General features: G+C 45.6%; 2 protein-coding genes across 23 annotated transcripts in view; one reads left to right on the forward strand and one right to left on the reverse strand.

Moving 5' to 3' along the window:
• The window catches only part of NCALD (neurocalcin delta), a 438037-nt gene extending 425008 nt beyond the window's left edge, over positions 1-13029 (reverse strand). For 3 of the 22 annotated variants that reach the window (XM_063709432.1, XM_063709427.1, XM_063709426.1), the window contains exon 1: positions 12125-12182. The gene's annotated coding sequence lies outside the window, so the exon portion shown is untranslated. Of the gene's footprint in view, positions 1-4481; positions 4609-12124; positions 12218-12886 lie in introns of those variants that run through there. The other 19 variants (XM_055348177.2, XM_055348179.2, XM_055348171.2 and 16 more) reach the window with 15 other exon arrangements.
• Positions 7147-7759, forward strand: LOC101126442 (large ribosomal subunit protein uL22-like). The gene has a single exon (XM_063709436.1). It carries the CDS (start codon positions 7168-7170, stop codon positions 7630-7632), a length of 465 nt encoding a protein of 154 aa, XP_063565506.1. The 5' UTR covers positions 7147-7167; the 3' UTR covers positions 7633-7759.
• Positions 13030-13999: the final 970 nt, after the last annotated feature.

Consider the following 13999-nt stretch of genomic DNA (forward strand, 5'->3'; position numbering starts at 1 on the left):
GATTAATGCCCTCCCTGGGTGGAGGAGGGAGGTAAGTGAGTTCTCACTCTATTAGTTCAGTGGAGAGCTGATTATTAAGAGCCTGGCACCTCCCCCTCCCCTTGCTTCCTCTCTGGCCATGTGATCTCTGCACGTGCCAGCTCCTCTTCACTTTCCATCATGAATGGAAGCAGCCTGAGGCTCTCACCAGATGCCCAATCTTGAATTTTTACAGACATCAGAATTATAAGCCAAATAAACCTTTTTTCTTTATAAATTACCCAGTCTCACTTATTCCATTATAGCAACGCAAAATGGACCAAGACAGAAGCTATGAATGCCCTTCAAACAATGGAAACAGAAAAAAATAAACCAATTAAGTGGTCTAGGAGAGAAAAGGAAAGGTATAGACAGACCTAAAAATAGTTTCCACCTTATCTCTGTTTCAGTAATAGCAGATTAGCACATATTCTCTTGGAAATGTCACCCAGGCAACCAGAAATACAAAGACAAAGATGTTCCAAAAAACACATGTATATAAATCTATTTTTGCCATCTTTGAGCATAAATGATCACTATAGCAAGAAAGACAATAATTAGGAGATTATCTTTTTTAAAAGCAGGCACAGAAGAAAGTTTATAAATAGGTACCTAGTGTAAAGTAGGGTAACAAAGTGTAAAAGTAGGTCTCTATCTGATAAGAGGCCCTGGCCTATTGCCTCAAATTCAGGCCAAGAATCTATTAGAAGTGTTAAACATATTTTTGCCTATGTTTTTCAAATCTCATGTTTTTATATCATAAACCAAAGGCAGACAAATACAAAATATGGTAGGCTGGCAAATTTTAAAAACGTATTTTGAAAACTGCCTTAAGTCCCACTTAAGTAGAATAACTATGTTTCTTTACCTGGATTGCCTAGGACAGTCCCCATTTGTGCCTGCTGTTTTGCTGTAATTACTGGAAAGTCCTCCCCTTTCACTCTCAAAAATGTCCCAATGTGAACAATAAATTATGTAGTCGTCTTATATTTAGCCAAGAAACATTTCTTGGCCAGTTATGATGTGCTACCTACTGGGTTGGGCACTTATATTAGTTTTTTAAAAGGTATGTAAGATAAGAACAATTTCAGAACAATCTAGTTGAAAAGACAGAAATAGCACCCCAAACAACCGTGAATCAGTGAAAACTTGATAATCATTGGTGTAGTCTAGGCTGTCAGTGCCTTAGTTCAGATCAGAGAAGAGTAGCGAGTGTATCCCCTCGAGGGGGTCACTCCGTGGAACTAATGCTAAAAGCAGCAATGCTTCTCGAGCACTTCCTGTGTGCCAGGCACTATGACAAGCATGATGCCCACGTGATCTCGCTTCATGCTCAAAACAGCCCTGTAAGTGAAGGGCTGTCATTCGCTCATTTTATGGATGAGATGACTTCCCCAAAGTCAGGCCAGAGAATTCAAATGTCTAGCTCTCAAACATACGTTCTCCACCACTGTAGATGTGGAGGTACTGCCTTCTGATCACCCATCCCTACCAGGAGCTGGCCCAGCAGAGTCACGTGTTATCACAGCCATCAGCTTCTGTCTTTCTGCCCTGCAGCAGAGCAAGCTGTGGCCAAACTCTGTCCAAGGGTTACCAAATCAGTTAAAGCCCAACCATAAAACTAAAGAGGCTGCTCTTGAATCCTACAGAGGAGTCCTACTGAAGAGGCTATTGAGAAGAAAGTCATACAGGGGTTCAGGAAAGCAATGAAGGATGATGCAGGACTCTAAGGCTAGTAATAGCAGGAAGCCATGACCACCCTAGGCCTGAAGGCATGAGGGGAGGAAGTGGCTGAAGGAACCCAAAGAGGGTGGCGATATGGAGAGGATAGCTGCAGGCGCTGTGGTCTTTAGCACTCACACACCAAGCTGCAGCTTGCAACCCAGTGGAGGGACAGGGGAATAAATACCCTACCTCACTCTCCTCCCACCCTCCCGTCTCCTGCTGATTTCTGGCCAAATTATACCAGAAGTCAGAAGAAAAGATGGCCATTGACGCCAGTGGTAAAGATCACCTCTTGGGGCACAGAGCCAGGTGGAGAAGGGAGCCAGGGACGTGGAAGGGCCAACAGGAGATATCCAGGCCTCTTACTGCCCTTGCCCTACAGAAGAGCTGTGCCCCAACCAAGGCAGAGGAAACTGGCCTGGTCACTCTTTGGGAGTTAAGGTGCCAGGTAGGTAAAAGGACACCATCCTCAGCATATGCACAAAGCCAGGGCCAGTTTCATGAGCATGTGACCTGTGCCATCACACAGGCCCCATACTCAGCAGGGCCCCACGCTGGCATTAATCCTCCACCAGCACCATCTTCAAATTCTTAATTTTTTTAAACAAAGTTCCCACACTTTCATTTTGTTGTGAGCCCCACAAACTATGTAGTTGGTCCCCTGCAAGGCAAACCTTTTCTTCAGGTAGTGAGACTAAATTCTGTAAGTATCACAGTATTCCGATACACTGTTAAAGCAAAAGGATCCAAAGTTAATATTAACCGGAGTGACAGTGATACAGTAGGATAGGTAAGATGGTAACATGAAGGGGCACTTTACCTTTTTTTCTTTCCTTCCTCTCTTTTAAAGTCAAACTGTAAAGCAGCTGAGAAACCAAAATTAGCTGCCCCCTAGAGAGAAACAGACCTTAATTACACCTGCTACTCCATAGCACAGACTGAATGGATTTTGGCTTTTCCCCAGTTAATGCGATCAATGCAGACAATAAAACAGAATAATTGATGCCCTGGAGTGGACTTTTCTGATACACCTCATTTGATGGACTACAGTCATCGAATTCTCCAGGCCATTGCCAAAGCTACTCTTTACCTTGCCTTATGTGCCCAATGTACACAGGCCCTACTTTGGGGCTCACTGTTGAAAATACATAAATAAAAGACGTGCGGATGGGTCAATGGCATTCACAAACAATATTTGTAGTGGATGCTTCCCGAAGCATGGGCTTAGAAACTTGAGTCTCTGCTGCTTCTGCTTCCCTTTCCTGAAAGGCTCCAGCATCCTTAGCCTTCCTCTGAGAAATTATATTTCTAAAAGCATCTGGGAAAGCCCCAGGTGAGCAGCCCAAACAGGACCAGTGGCAGCTCTTTTTCCCATTCATTTCCTTCAATGCCATCCAGCAAAGCAAAGCCCAGAAAACGTTTAGCTGAGACAGGATCAAACTGGCTTCTGACAGCCTCTTTCACTCACCCCTTTATTTCAGAAGTAAAGGACAGTAGATTTTAAGTGTTTGTTTATTTTGTTGTTTAAAGTTAGAATAAAATTTCAAATGATCAAATCAAAAGCATTTAGAAAACCTCTACTGTGTCAGAAGGGGAACATCACACACCCTGTCATAGGGTGTGGGGAGGCGAGAGGAATAGCATTAGAAGATATACCTAATGTAAATGACGAGTTAATGGGTGCAGCACACCAACATGGCACATGTCTACATATGTAACAAACCTGCACGTTGTGCACATGTACCCTAGAACTTAAAGTATAATAAACAAAAACAAAAACAAAAAAAAAAACCTCTACTGTGTCAAGGAACCTAGAATCCAGACAGTAAATCAAATCTAGGGGCACCGTAACAGAGTCAGAGAATCCATAGTTGCCATGTGTCCTAACTACTGAGCTCTGTCGTGGGTTGAATGGTGGTGACCCCCAAAAAAAGGTATGTCCAAGTGTCCAAGACTTTTTTGGGTTTCTTTTGTAGGGTGTTGTTGTTGTTGTTTTGAGACAAGGTATCGCTCTGTCACCCAGGCTGGAGTGCAGTGGGGTCAACATGGCTCACTGCCCCCTCCACCTCCCGGGCCCAAGAGATTCTCATACCTCAGCCTCCCGAGTAGCTGGAACCACAGGTGCATGCCAAGAGGCCTAATTTTTTTTCTTTTATTTATTTTTATTTATTTATTTATTTTTTTGGTAGAGATGGGGTCTCACCTTGTTGGCCAGGCTGTTTTTGAACTCCTGGGCTCAAGCAATCCTCCTGCCTCGGCCTCCCAAAGTGCTGGGATTACAGACATGAGCCACCGGTCCTGGCCATAACCAAGCTTTAACCCCTGGAACCAGTGAATATGACCTTATTTGGAAAAAGGGTCTTTGCAGATGTAATAAAGGATCTTGAAATAAAATCATTCTGGATCACACAGCTGGGTTCTAAATCCAGTGACAAATGTCTTTATAAAAGATGCGCAGAGGAGAGATACACAGAGAAGAGCAGGAAGCAATGTGACGTGCAGCGCAGCTCGAGTGATGCAACCTCATGCCCAAGAATGCTGCAGCTACCAGAAGCTAAAAGAGGCAAAGGATGAAGTCGCCCCTAGAATCCCTGGAGGAAGCACGGCATTTCGGCTTCAGACTTCTAGCCTCCGGAGCTGTGAGAGGATAAATATCTGTTGCATTCAACCACCATTTTGTGGTCATTTGTTTCAGCGGCCACAGGAAACAAATATAAGCTTACAGCCCCATCTCTCACCTGTGGCCTCAGCTTCACAATCTCCGGCCAGGGACTATATGAAGCCTTCCAAAGCAGCCCATTCCGTGTTCACAGTAGGCCTAGTTCTGGCCCCAGATGAGTCTAATCCCTTTCCCTCAGTACAGTGCTTTCCTGTATGTGAAGAAAAGAATATAAAAGTCCCACAGAGCGATTCCAGGCCAGAGAGTCCACTACTGTCCTCAGCACCCGCCAGCTCATGAGAAATCCCCTTAACTTGTACCAGTCAGGGCAGCACAGAGGGAACGATCCTCTCCCTTCCTTTGAACAGTATTCTCTTATTGCAGCCCAAGGTCTCACTAATGTTTAAACAACCAGGTGACACTGTCAACTCCGTTGGCACTTTCAACTCAAAAAAAAAGAAAAAAAAACACAACTTAACATCTTTTTCATGTGTAGCAAATGTGATTCAAGGACATGTTGTCACTCCCATCAAGTATATGGAAAATATTCTTTTTATCTAAATACAATGAATCAAGTATGACATATGCCTGCAAAGTACATTATTTTTGTAAAAAGTGGGGGATCTGAGCAGGCACCCACACCACCTATTGACAGCCAAGCCAAGTTTGTACACATCAGATTATTTCCAAAGAACCAAAACACACAGGTTGGAGAAAACGTAACCTTCCAGATCCAGCTGCATATACAGAAGAAATGTGCTGATGATCTCCGATTATTTGTCGGTCTTCAGATTTCAGCTCCATAACCTGCACTAGCTCCCAATGTTGGTAAATCATTCAACCTCTCAATGCCTCGGTTCACTTACCTGTAAATTGGGGATAATTAGAACACTACTTTGTGTTGGCTACTATGGACTACAAGATAGTCCCACATCAACAGGCCTTCTTGCTGTCTGGCTCTGGCTAGTTTGGCCAATTGGGAGGCACCAGCACCAGATCAGAGTGGAAGAGAGTGGTTGGGGCCTTTATCCACCTGGATGCCTCCCCACCAGGCCACAATGGGCAGTAGTCATATTCCTCTACTGAAAACCACAGCTCCAGCCAGCAGCCCTGTCCCCTGAACAACTCCAGAAACTGCTCTCTCACCTCATGCTGTCAGGGCTGGGTAGTGAAGGCTTGCATGCACTGCTGGCCACTTCTGGTGGGTTCCCTGATCTTACCCGCACCTTTGTAAATAGTCCCTTCATTAACTTTCCTCAGTTACTGCCTTCTGAGCAGTTCATCTGCCTCCTTATGGGATGCTGGAGGAGGAATCTTTCATAGGATTTATCAGAATTAATCAATACTTGAATCACCTTTAGGCATTTGCTAGCATGAGTGCTATTATTAGCAACAGTAGTCTACTTCTGTGAGGAATCCTGGGCCATGAGATCTCTCGATGCCGTATTTACATTTCCTCCCCAAGTTCAGTACCATTTACTAGAGATAGACATAATATTTTCAGTTGTACAGATGTGGGGAAAACTATTATGTTCTCTCATCTAAATAATTAAAATAACTTCTCTGCTGCTTTCCTCTTCTCCCCACCCCCTCTCTAATGTCCAAACCTTCCGATCATGCCATTATCACAGGCAACAAATATCCAATGGTTCCCCATGACCCTAGAATGAAGTTTAAACTCTACCACTATTTCTCACAATTCAATTCCAACCTATCTTCAAGAATGTGTTCAACATTTCACACCTACTAGCATGGCTATTATATTAAAAGAAAAAACAGAAAATCACAAGTGTTGATGGAATCCTTGTGCGTTGCTGGTGGGTATGTTAAATGGTACCACCGTGGAAAACAGTGGATGTTCCTCCAAAAATTAAACACAGAATTGCCATATAACTCAGCATTTCCACTTCTGGGCATATACCCAGAAGAACTGAAAACAGGGAGTTGAACATATCACTGTACACCCATATTCACAGCAGTGTTTTCACAGTAGCCAACAGATGGAAGCAACCCAAACGTCCATCAGCAGATGCATGGATAAACAAAGTGTGGTACATACATACAATGGAACAGTATTCCACCTTAAAAAGGAAAGAAATTCTGCCCATGTTACAACATGGATGATCTCTGGGGACATTATTATAAGTGAAATAGGCCAGTCACAAAAAAGACAAATACCTTTTATATGAGGTACCTAGAGTAGTCAATTCATAGAGACAGAAAGTAGAATAGTGGTTGCCAGAGGTTGGAAGGGAGGAGGAGATAGGAAGTTAGTGTTTAGTGGAAACAGAGTTTCAGCTGGGCAGGATGAAGAAGTTCTGGAGATGGATGGTGGTGATGGTTGCACAATAATGTGAATGTACTTAAAGCCACTGAACTGTACGTTTAAGAATGGTTAAAATGGTCAATTTTATGTTATGTATATTTAACCACAGTTTTTTAAAAGGTTGTATTCAAGAAATATTTATTGCTTGCCTATGGCACAAAGCACTGTACTGGGGCTGCCTCAGGAAACAAAATGCAAGACCACCATCCCCAGGAAGGGAACTTACCTCCTGCACATTCTCCTACCTGCTCCAGATTCTAGTCAATCCCGTCCCTAATTATGTCTTGCACTTTCACATTAGAATATAAATTCCCAAAGACAGGGGACTAGATCTTATTCAGCCTATATCCCTACAACCTAACAGAATGCTGAGCATGTAGAAACTGCTCAAGAATATTGGTCAGCTCTTTCCCTAAGCAGCCTGAGGTAATCTGTGAAAATGGTTTGCTATTCACTTGACCCGGAGAACCCCACGAAATCATGCAAATCAAGAGGTTCCAATCTTTGTGTTCACTTTAAGAACACTCGTGAGACTGCTCAGGCCATCAAGGGTATGCATATACGAAAAGCCACGAAGTATCTGAAACACGTCACTTTACAGAAACAGTGCGTACCATTCCGACATTACAATGGTGGAGCTGGCAGGTGTGCGCAGGCCAAGCAGTGGGGCTGGACACAAGGTCGGTGGCCCAAAAAGAGTGCTGAATTTTTGCTGCACATGCTTAAAAACGCAGAGAGTAATGCTGAACTTAAGGGTTTCGATGTAGATTCTCTGGTCATTGAGCATATCCAAGTGAACAAAGCACCTAAGATGCGCCGCCGGACCTACAGAGCTCATGGTCGGATTAACCCATACATGAGCTCTCCCTGCCACATTGAGATGATCCTTACAGAAAAGGAATAGATTGTTCCTAAACCAGAAGAGGAGGTTGCCCAGAAGAAAAAGATATCCCAGAAGAAACTGAAGAAACAAAAACTTATGGCACGGGAGTAAATTCAGCATTAAAATAAATGTAATTAAAAGGAAAAAAAAAAAAGAATATTGGTCAAATAGTTGAGTAAAAATCCAGGCAGAGACGTCTATGCCATTTTTCTCATGTCTTCTAGCCAGTCAGAACTTAAAATTTCTTGAAGTTATATAGCTATACTTGCAGGAATAGAGAGGCTAGAGCTTCACACTAAGCTCACTAAACTCACTTTAAATACTCTGTTCACAAGTAATTCTACTAAGTGCATAAACTGTGGATTTCAGATGAGAACTCCACTATTTACTGATCATGTGACCTTGAGCAAATTATTGCGTGCTTCTAACGCTGTTTCTCTTATCTATGAAGAGGGAATGCTAACAGTCCGATAGTGAACATCTGTTGCTTTGCAATCCAAAATCCAGGGGCTCATCTCTTGGTGAGAGTATAACAATTTTCTACTGAAGAAACACCCCTGCTCCTATTTCTCAGCCCATCTCTAAGGATGAAACATGTGACATGTGACAAAGCCCAAGCCTAGTAACATGTGGCACCCTGGTCACAGGAATAGACACAGGACCCAATCGATGCTGACGAGCCAGAGTAAGTCATTGTGAGCAATGCCGGGATGGAGACTTCCACTTTCTGGCTGGATTTAAAGCCCAGACTATGTAAGGTCTGGAGCTCTTCCAGCCATCCTACAACGAGATGGGGCCTCAATGAGATGGTACTAAAAATGGTGCCGACTCCATGAAAGCAAACTGAGAAAAATAGAGAAATGCGGTCCTGCTAACAATGTTTGAGGCCTGAATCAGGCCATATCTGAAATGTCTTCCTCTGGACTGAGGAGTTATCAGAGCCAAAATAACATTCCTTTTTTGCTAAAACAGTTTGAATGTTGGGGTTCCTGACACAACAGAATTGAGTCCTAAGTAAAATATCTCCTGAAAAATTATCATAAATGTTAAATGAGGTATTCCATGTAAACCAGGGCCACATAGTACACACTCAATAAATGCCAATATCAATGTTAACTGCAGTGATTGTTCATTGTTGTGGTAGAAAGTTCCTGCCTTCTAGGGACTTTTAACTCATGTGCTCTATCCCTGATTTCTGTCTTCATTATCCGCAAATGATATTCTCTAGGATAGGAATGGTAAAGACTATTCCCTAATCCCATTCCCTAGCAGACAGACATCACTAGTTGACCACAGCACACTTTCTTGCTGAGCCCAGACCCAGCCTTGGATTCCTACTGGACCCAGATTTCCAGGCAGCCAATCAGATGACGTGCAAAATGAAACCAATATGTCTCAGCTTCATTGCAACAGTTGGCAAAATTTTCCTATAAGGAGCTAAGTAGTAAGTATTTTAGACATGGTCCCTATCACATATTCTTCTCCATGTTTTGTTGTGTTGTGTTTTGTTTTTGTTTACAACCCTTTAAAAATATAAAGCTCATTCTTTGCTCTAGGTTGTACAAAAATCCCTTGTCTAGAGCTTTGAAGCCAGACTCTGGGGCTGCCTCAGGGAAGCAGCAGCTCTTATCTTCCTGTGCAACTTCCTGGGACCCCAGGAGTTGGAGAGCTTGGAGTGGGTGCCTGAGTCAGAAAAGTACCCTCTGAACATACTGAATAGTCCAAAAAGTAACAAAAGAGCTTTGGTGACTGCAGATTTCCTGTTATCATACCAATACCAGGCAATCTGAAATTCACACTCTGAGGGATGCTATACATAATTCAAGGAAAAGCTATAAAACCCATATGTGTTATAAACTTCACCTCTGCCTCCAGAACCAAATTCACTGCACAACCCTTTCAAAAAATTGGACCTTCATCCCCTACAGCCACATCTGAGATGCCTGACCTTTTTATGAGAGAAGTAAGGAAAGAGAAGGGTTCAGATCGTTACATTTCTTCATTGTTAGTCTGCCCCTCACCATTAAAAGGACACACCTCGAGGGCAAGGATCCCATCAGTTTCAAGATAGTATGCCACATTTCTTTTGACCAACTCTTGATTCCTTAGTATTTCCCAAGGTTTTTTATCGTAGAGTGTTAGATATAAAGCTTGGTTTGGTCCTCCTCTCTGTCTATTATTCTCTGTGTTTGATTCTGGCTTTAGTGAAAAGGACTGGATTTTGTTTGACTGATGTTTGTTTATTCATTCAACAAACATGTACCTACAATCAGAACCCATCTCTCAAGGCACATGCAGGTGCCTTGATACATAGATACATAGATAATGTACATAGAAAGATACATAGATAATGGTGCAGAATGATGCGAGGGCTACATCCAAGGTAGGATGGCACCTCTGGGAGGGGGAGTGCCATGCAGCCTGCTGAAAGGCAGTGTCGCAGCAGCTGAGCTGCCAAGAATGCATAGGAGTTGACCAGACAAGGAAGGTTGGGGAGATGATAGATGCTGTGACTCAGTGGCTTGAGCAGAGGCTACATGGGGGGAGGCTTGGGAGATGAGGTTAATGAAGAGAGAAGGGTGGGACCGTGAAAGTCCCTGGAGTGTGAATTCTATCCTGAAAACCACAGAAAACCTCTAAAGGAAATTAAGCAGAATGACTGGCTTAGATTTTTGTTTTTGGAATGAGTGTCCACAGTTTGGAGAATGGACTGGAGTAAGACGGTCCTGATTGGGAACAACAAGCTCAAAAGCAATTGGAACAATTCAGGCAAGAAGTGCTGAGAATATGAACTAAGTCAGTGACAGCAGGAACTGAGAGAAGAGGGCGTATAGCAACAACAACAAAAATAATAAGAGCTCACATTTATGCAGCACTTACAACAAGGCATGATGCTTAGTGCATTCTGGGTATTAACTCATTTTATCTTCACAGTAACCCTGAGATAGCTTTGTTATCTATTATCAACCTCATGCCTCACATCAGAAAACACAGTAGAGGTTAAGTAAGGACCCCAAGATCCAGGAGCTATTGACGAATGAGCCACAGCTCAAACCCGGCTGTCTGGCTGCAGAGCCCACACTCCTAATGTCCATATTGGCAACTCTTCTAGTACAGTTACAGACAGAGGGTCTACAGGACTGGACACTGAATGGTTGAGACAGGGGAGACTCCAGGACAATTTCCAGAGATCTGGCTTGGGTAGGTAAACATGTGAATTTCAGTTTCTTGAGCCTCCTCCCCAGATCTGTCCTTGCCCCGCTACCGCAAGTACCCACACTCCCACCATCACACCACACCCCCTCTCCTTTGCAGTCTGCATCACGGCCTTTGGCCATAAAACACGGGGATCTCCCAATTGGAGTGAAAAACCTCACGAGCATTTCCAATTAGGTCTGAGAAACCCCTGACAGCAAACTCTGCTCTTGGTAATACAGTGGCTTAGGTCTGTTATTTTCAAATCAGCCAGAAGTAGGAAAACTTTGAGCGAGCTTGTGTGGTTTCCTTCTGAGAGAGTGAGACCTTGGCTGCCTACTTCTGTGTTTCACCGTAGCTGCCCTACGGAACAGAACATAGACCTTCTTGCGGGGCTAGCATGTAAGCACAGCAGCACAGCAGCCGCCTCGCCTGCAGCCTCCGACAGACCCGCAGGAAGAAACTGACCCTGGCAGGAGCTCTGCAGAGAGCCAAATGGCATTCTTTCTCCATGTACAAAAGTTAAAGCAAGCATCTGCAGCATTAGAAAAAAAAAAAGCTTGTGTATTTCCTGCGGACAGGGAGACCTCCTGCCCCTCCCGGGCTGATACAACCCACTTTGCACATCCTGCTTCTCTGGGAGCTAAAAATAAATCGGTATGCACTGAAAAACACTCAAACACATCTCCCCAGCACACCCTTCACGAGTCCTCGAGCGCAAGGGACACGAATCTTTCAGGTCCTGAGTCCAAAATGCAGACCACTTCCTCGTCCGGGTTCAACCAGCGCCTTTCGGCCTCTCCCTCGGCCCCCTCCCCAGACGCCCACGCCCCGCATCCGCCTCCTGCAGCCTTTCCGGGCAGACTCCGCAGGCCCGGGATCCAGCGGGTGCCCCGGCCCCCGGCCCCGGCCCCGGCCCCCGGGGCGGGATGCTCCAGAGGTCCCCGGGCCGCCAGGCTCACCAACGCCCCCTTCTGCCCAGCGCGCCTCATCCCGCCGGCCCCACGCGCCTCTGCGCGGCCCTCTGCAAAGTTGCTTTCTCCTTTTCTGCCGCCCACCCTCAAGGTCTGTGATTTTGTTTTGTTTTCCCTCAGAAGCACTGGCGGAATGACAGAGCAATTGACAGGGTGAACTGCACCCAGGAGGGAGCTGCTGGAACCAGGTTCCCAGAACCGCGCGCTCCTCGAACCCACCCCTGCGCCCGCGGCGCACCGAGCGCACGGGTCCCCCCAGCAGCCGCCCCCGGCACACCCGCCCCGGCTGCAACTCCGACTCCGCTCTGGCTCCCGAGAAGCGGAGGGAAGGCGCTGCGACTCACCGCCTCGGCCGCTCCCAGCGTCTGTGTCGCTTCGGGCGAGGCGGCGGCAGCAGCGGCAGCGCCTTCCCTCCGCCCGCCTCCCCCTGGACAGCACCGTCGCCAGCCGCGCCCCCCTCCCCAGCCTGGCTCGCCGCCTCCCTCCTCGCGGCCGCAGACCCCCTCTCCACTGCAGCCCCGCAGGCAGCCTCTCCGGGGTGGGCTTCACCGTGGGGTTGCAGGGGGGCCAAGATGAGGTGCGGGATTTGCAGGTGCAGTGGACGCCCCCCCCCCTTGCCCTGCTGCAGTCTCCGGGCGTGTCCCCACTGTGCCCCATAGTCCTAGCTCACCGCCCAGGCCTCTAGCCAGCCTGCACTGCTACTTTCCAAGGGGTGCCATCTGTTTGCCTCCTCGGTCGTGGGAGGTCAGATTCAGCCTAGAGCACCTCCTTCCAAGCTTCGATTTGAGGGGGGGTCTGGGGTCCCTGCTCTACCGCAGTGAAGTTCAAGGGAGCCTTGGAAGGCAGTTGAAAAGCTTCTCAGGTGGTGTCCTCTGGACTCTTCATGCCCACAAGGTGGGAGGGGGGCTGCTTTTGTCTAACTAGTGCTTTCTCTACCCAAAGCCTTCTGTAAACTGTCTAGGAAAAGCTTAACAAAAAATCCGGAGGAAGACATCTAAGGGGCCCCTCTCCTGCCCCCCCCCCTTCCTCCCCTCAAATTTTTCATCTCGTGTGGAGATAATGAGAAGCAAAATGTCTTGTCCATTCACCCAATATTTATCGAGTACCTGCTGGCTGCCAGCACCTGTTTCCTGTCTTGCTGTGTCGTCCACTCATGGCCTCTCAAAAAGCCACTGTAACTAACTCCTTGTGCTTGTCAACCCTGGTAACATTTCCAGAACGCGCAGAAGGTCTCAAGAGCAACTCAACTTCATCAATTTAAAAAGTTGCTGGTTAAAAATAACAAGGCTGCAAAGGCACCGTGACCTGGCCTTCCTCGTTGTAATGTTTGCAAAATCTTTTAACATGACTGGTTATAGAAAGGACAGTTACATTGAGGTCCAGACAGCTGCCAACTGATTTAAACACCAAGTAAAAGTTTCATCTAATCAAAAGCACCCTTTCCTAGCTGTACCGGTTGCCTTCAATTGTAAAACAAAAATTATCTAGGAGGCTGTTAAACCATCATCAAATACTAAAACCTTTGCTTGCATTGGGTTAGCAGGTTAGCCCAGCATTTCCCTTCCTGGACACACAGGAGGAGAAATGCTGGACTAATCTGCTAATCCAATGCAAGCAAAAATTTGCATTGGAAAGTTGGATTTTTTGGTTTTTGGTTTTTTCTTTTTTCTTAATACTAGGCCCGACCCCGAGAGAATCTAATCTAATTGTTAAAAAAAAAAAATCCGGGGTTCAGGGGTGTCCAGCTTTGTATGGATATTTTTTTCACATGGGCCCCAGGAGACTCTGATGTGCGGCCAGGGTTGGAAACCACCATAGGATTAGCCAATCATCAAGCAGGGCCTAAGGCAACGTCCCGTTGATACAGCAAAAGGTCTGCACAGGTGTTGCAAACTCAGATGTCCCTAAAGGACAAAAGCAGGTGACAAAGAAGTAACTTAAGTGGTTATACAGGGACAAACTGAGAAGGGCACAATGGCCCTGAAAAAGGCAGCCTCATTTTTCTACGTGGGAAAAGAGGGTCCAGTGTGGCCATCAAGTCGGGGTATTTTATTTTATTTTGGTTTGGTTCCCCCTGCCCCCAAGAGAAGCCAGAAGTTCACGTTTAATGCGAACTCTTCTAATTTAAAAATATTAGTAACTTATTTTTTAAATATTTTATGTGCTCTATAAGCCAAGAAAAAAAGAATTTGTGGGCCACAAGTGGTCCCCTGGTCATT

Source organism: Gorilla gorilla, chromosome 7, assembly GCF_029281585.2.
Source record: "Gorilla gorilla gorilla isolate KB3781 chromosome 7, NHGRI_mGorGor1-v2.1_pri, whole genome shotgun sequence".
Taxonomy (NCBI): Eukaryota; Metazoa; Chordata; class Mammalia; order Primates; family Hominidae; genus Gorilla; species Gorilla gorilla.

What these genes read in the sequence shown, in the direction of transcription:
- LOC101126442 (XM_063709436.1), top strand. Translation starts at nt 7,168, where the DNA reads ATGGTTTGCTATTCACTTGACCCGGAGAACCCCACGAAATCATGCAAA.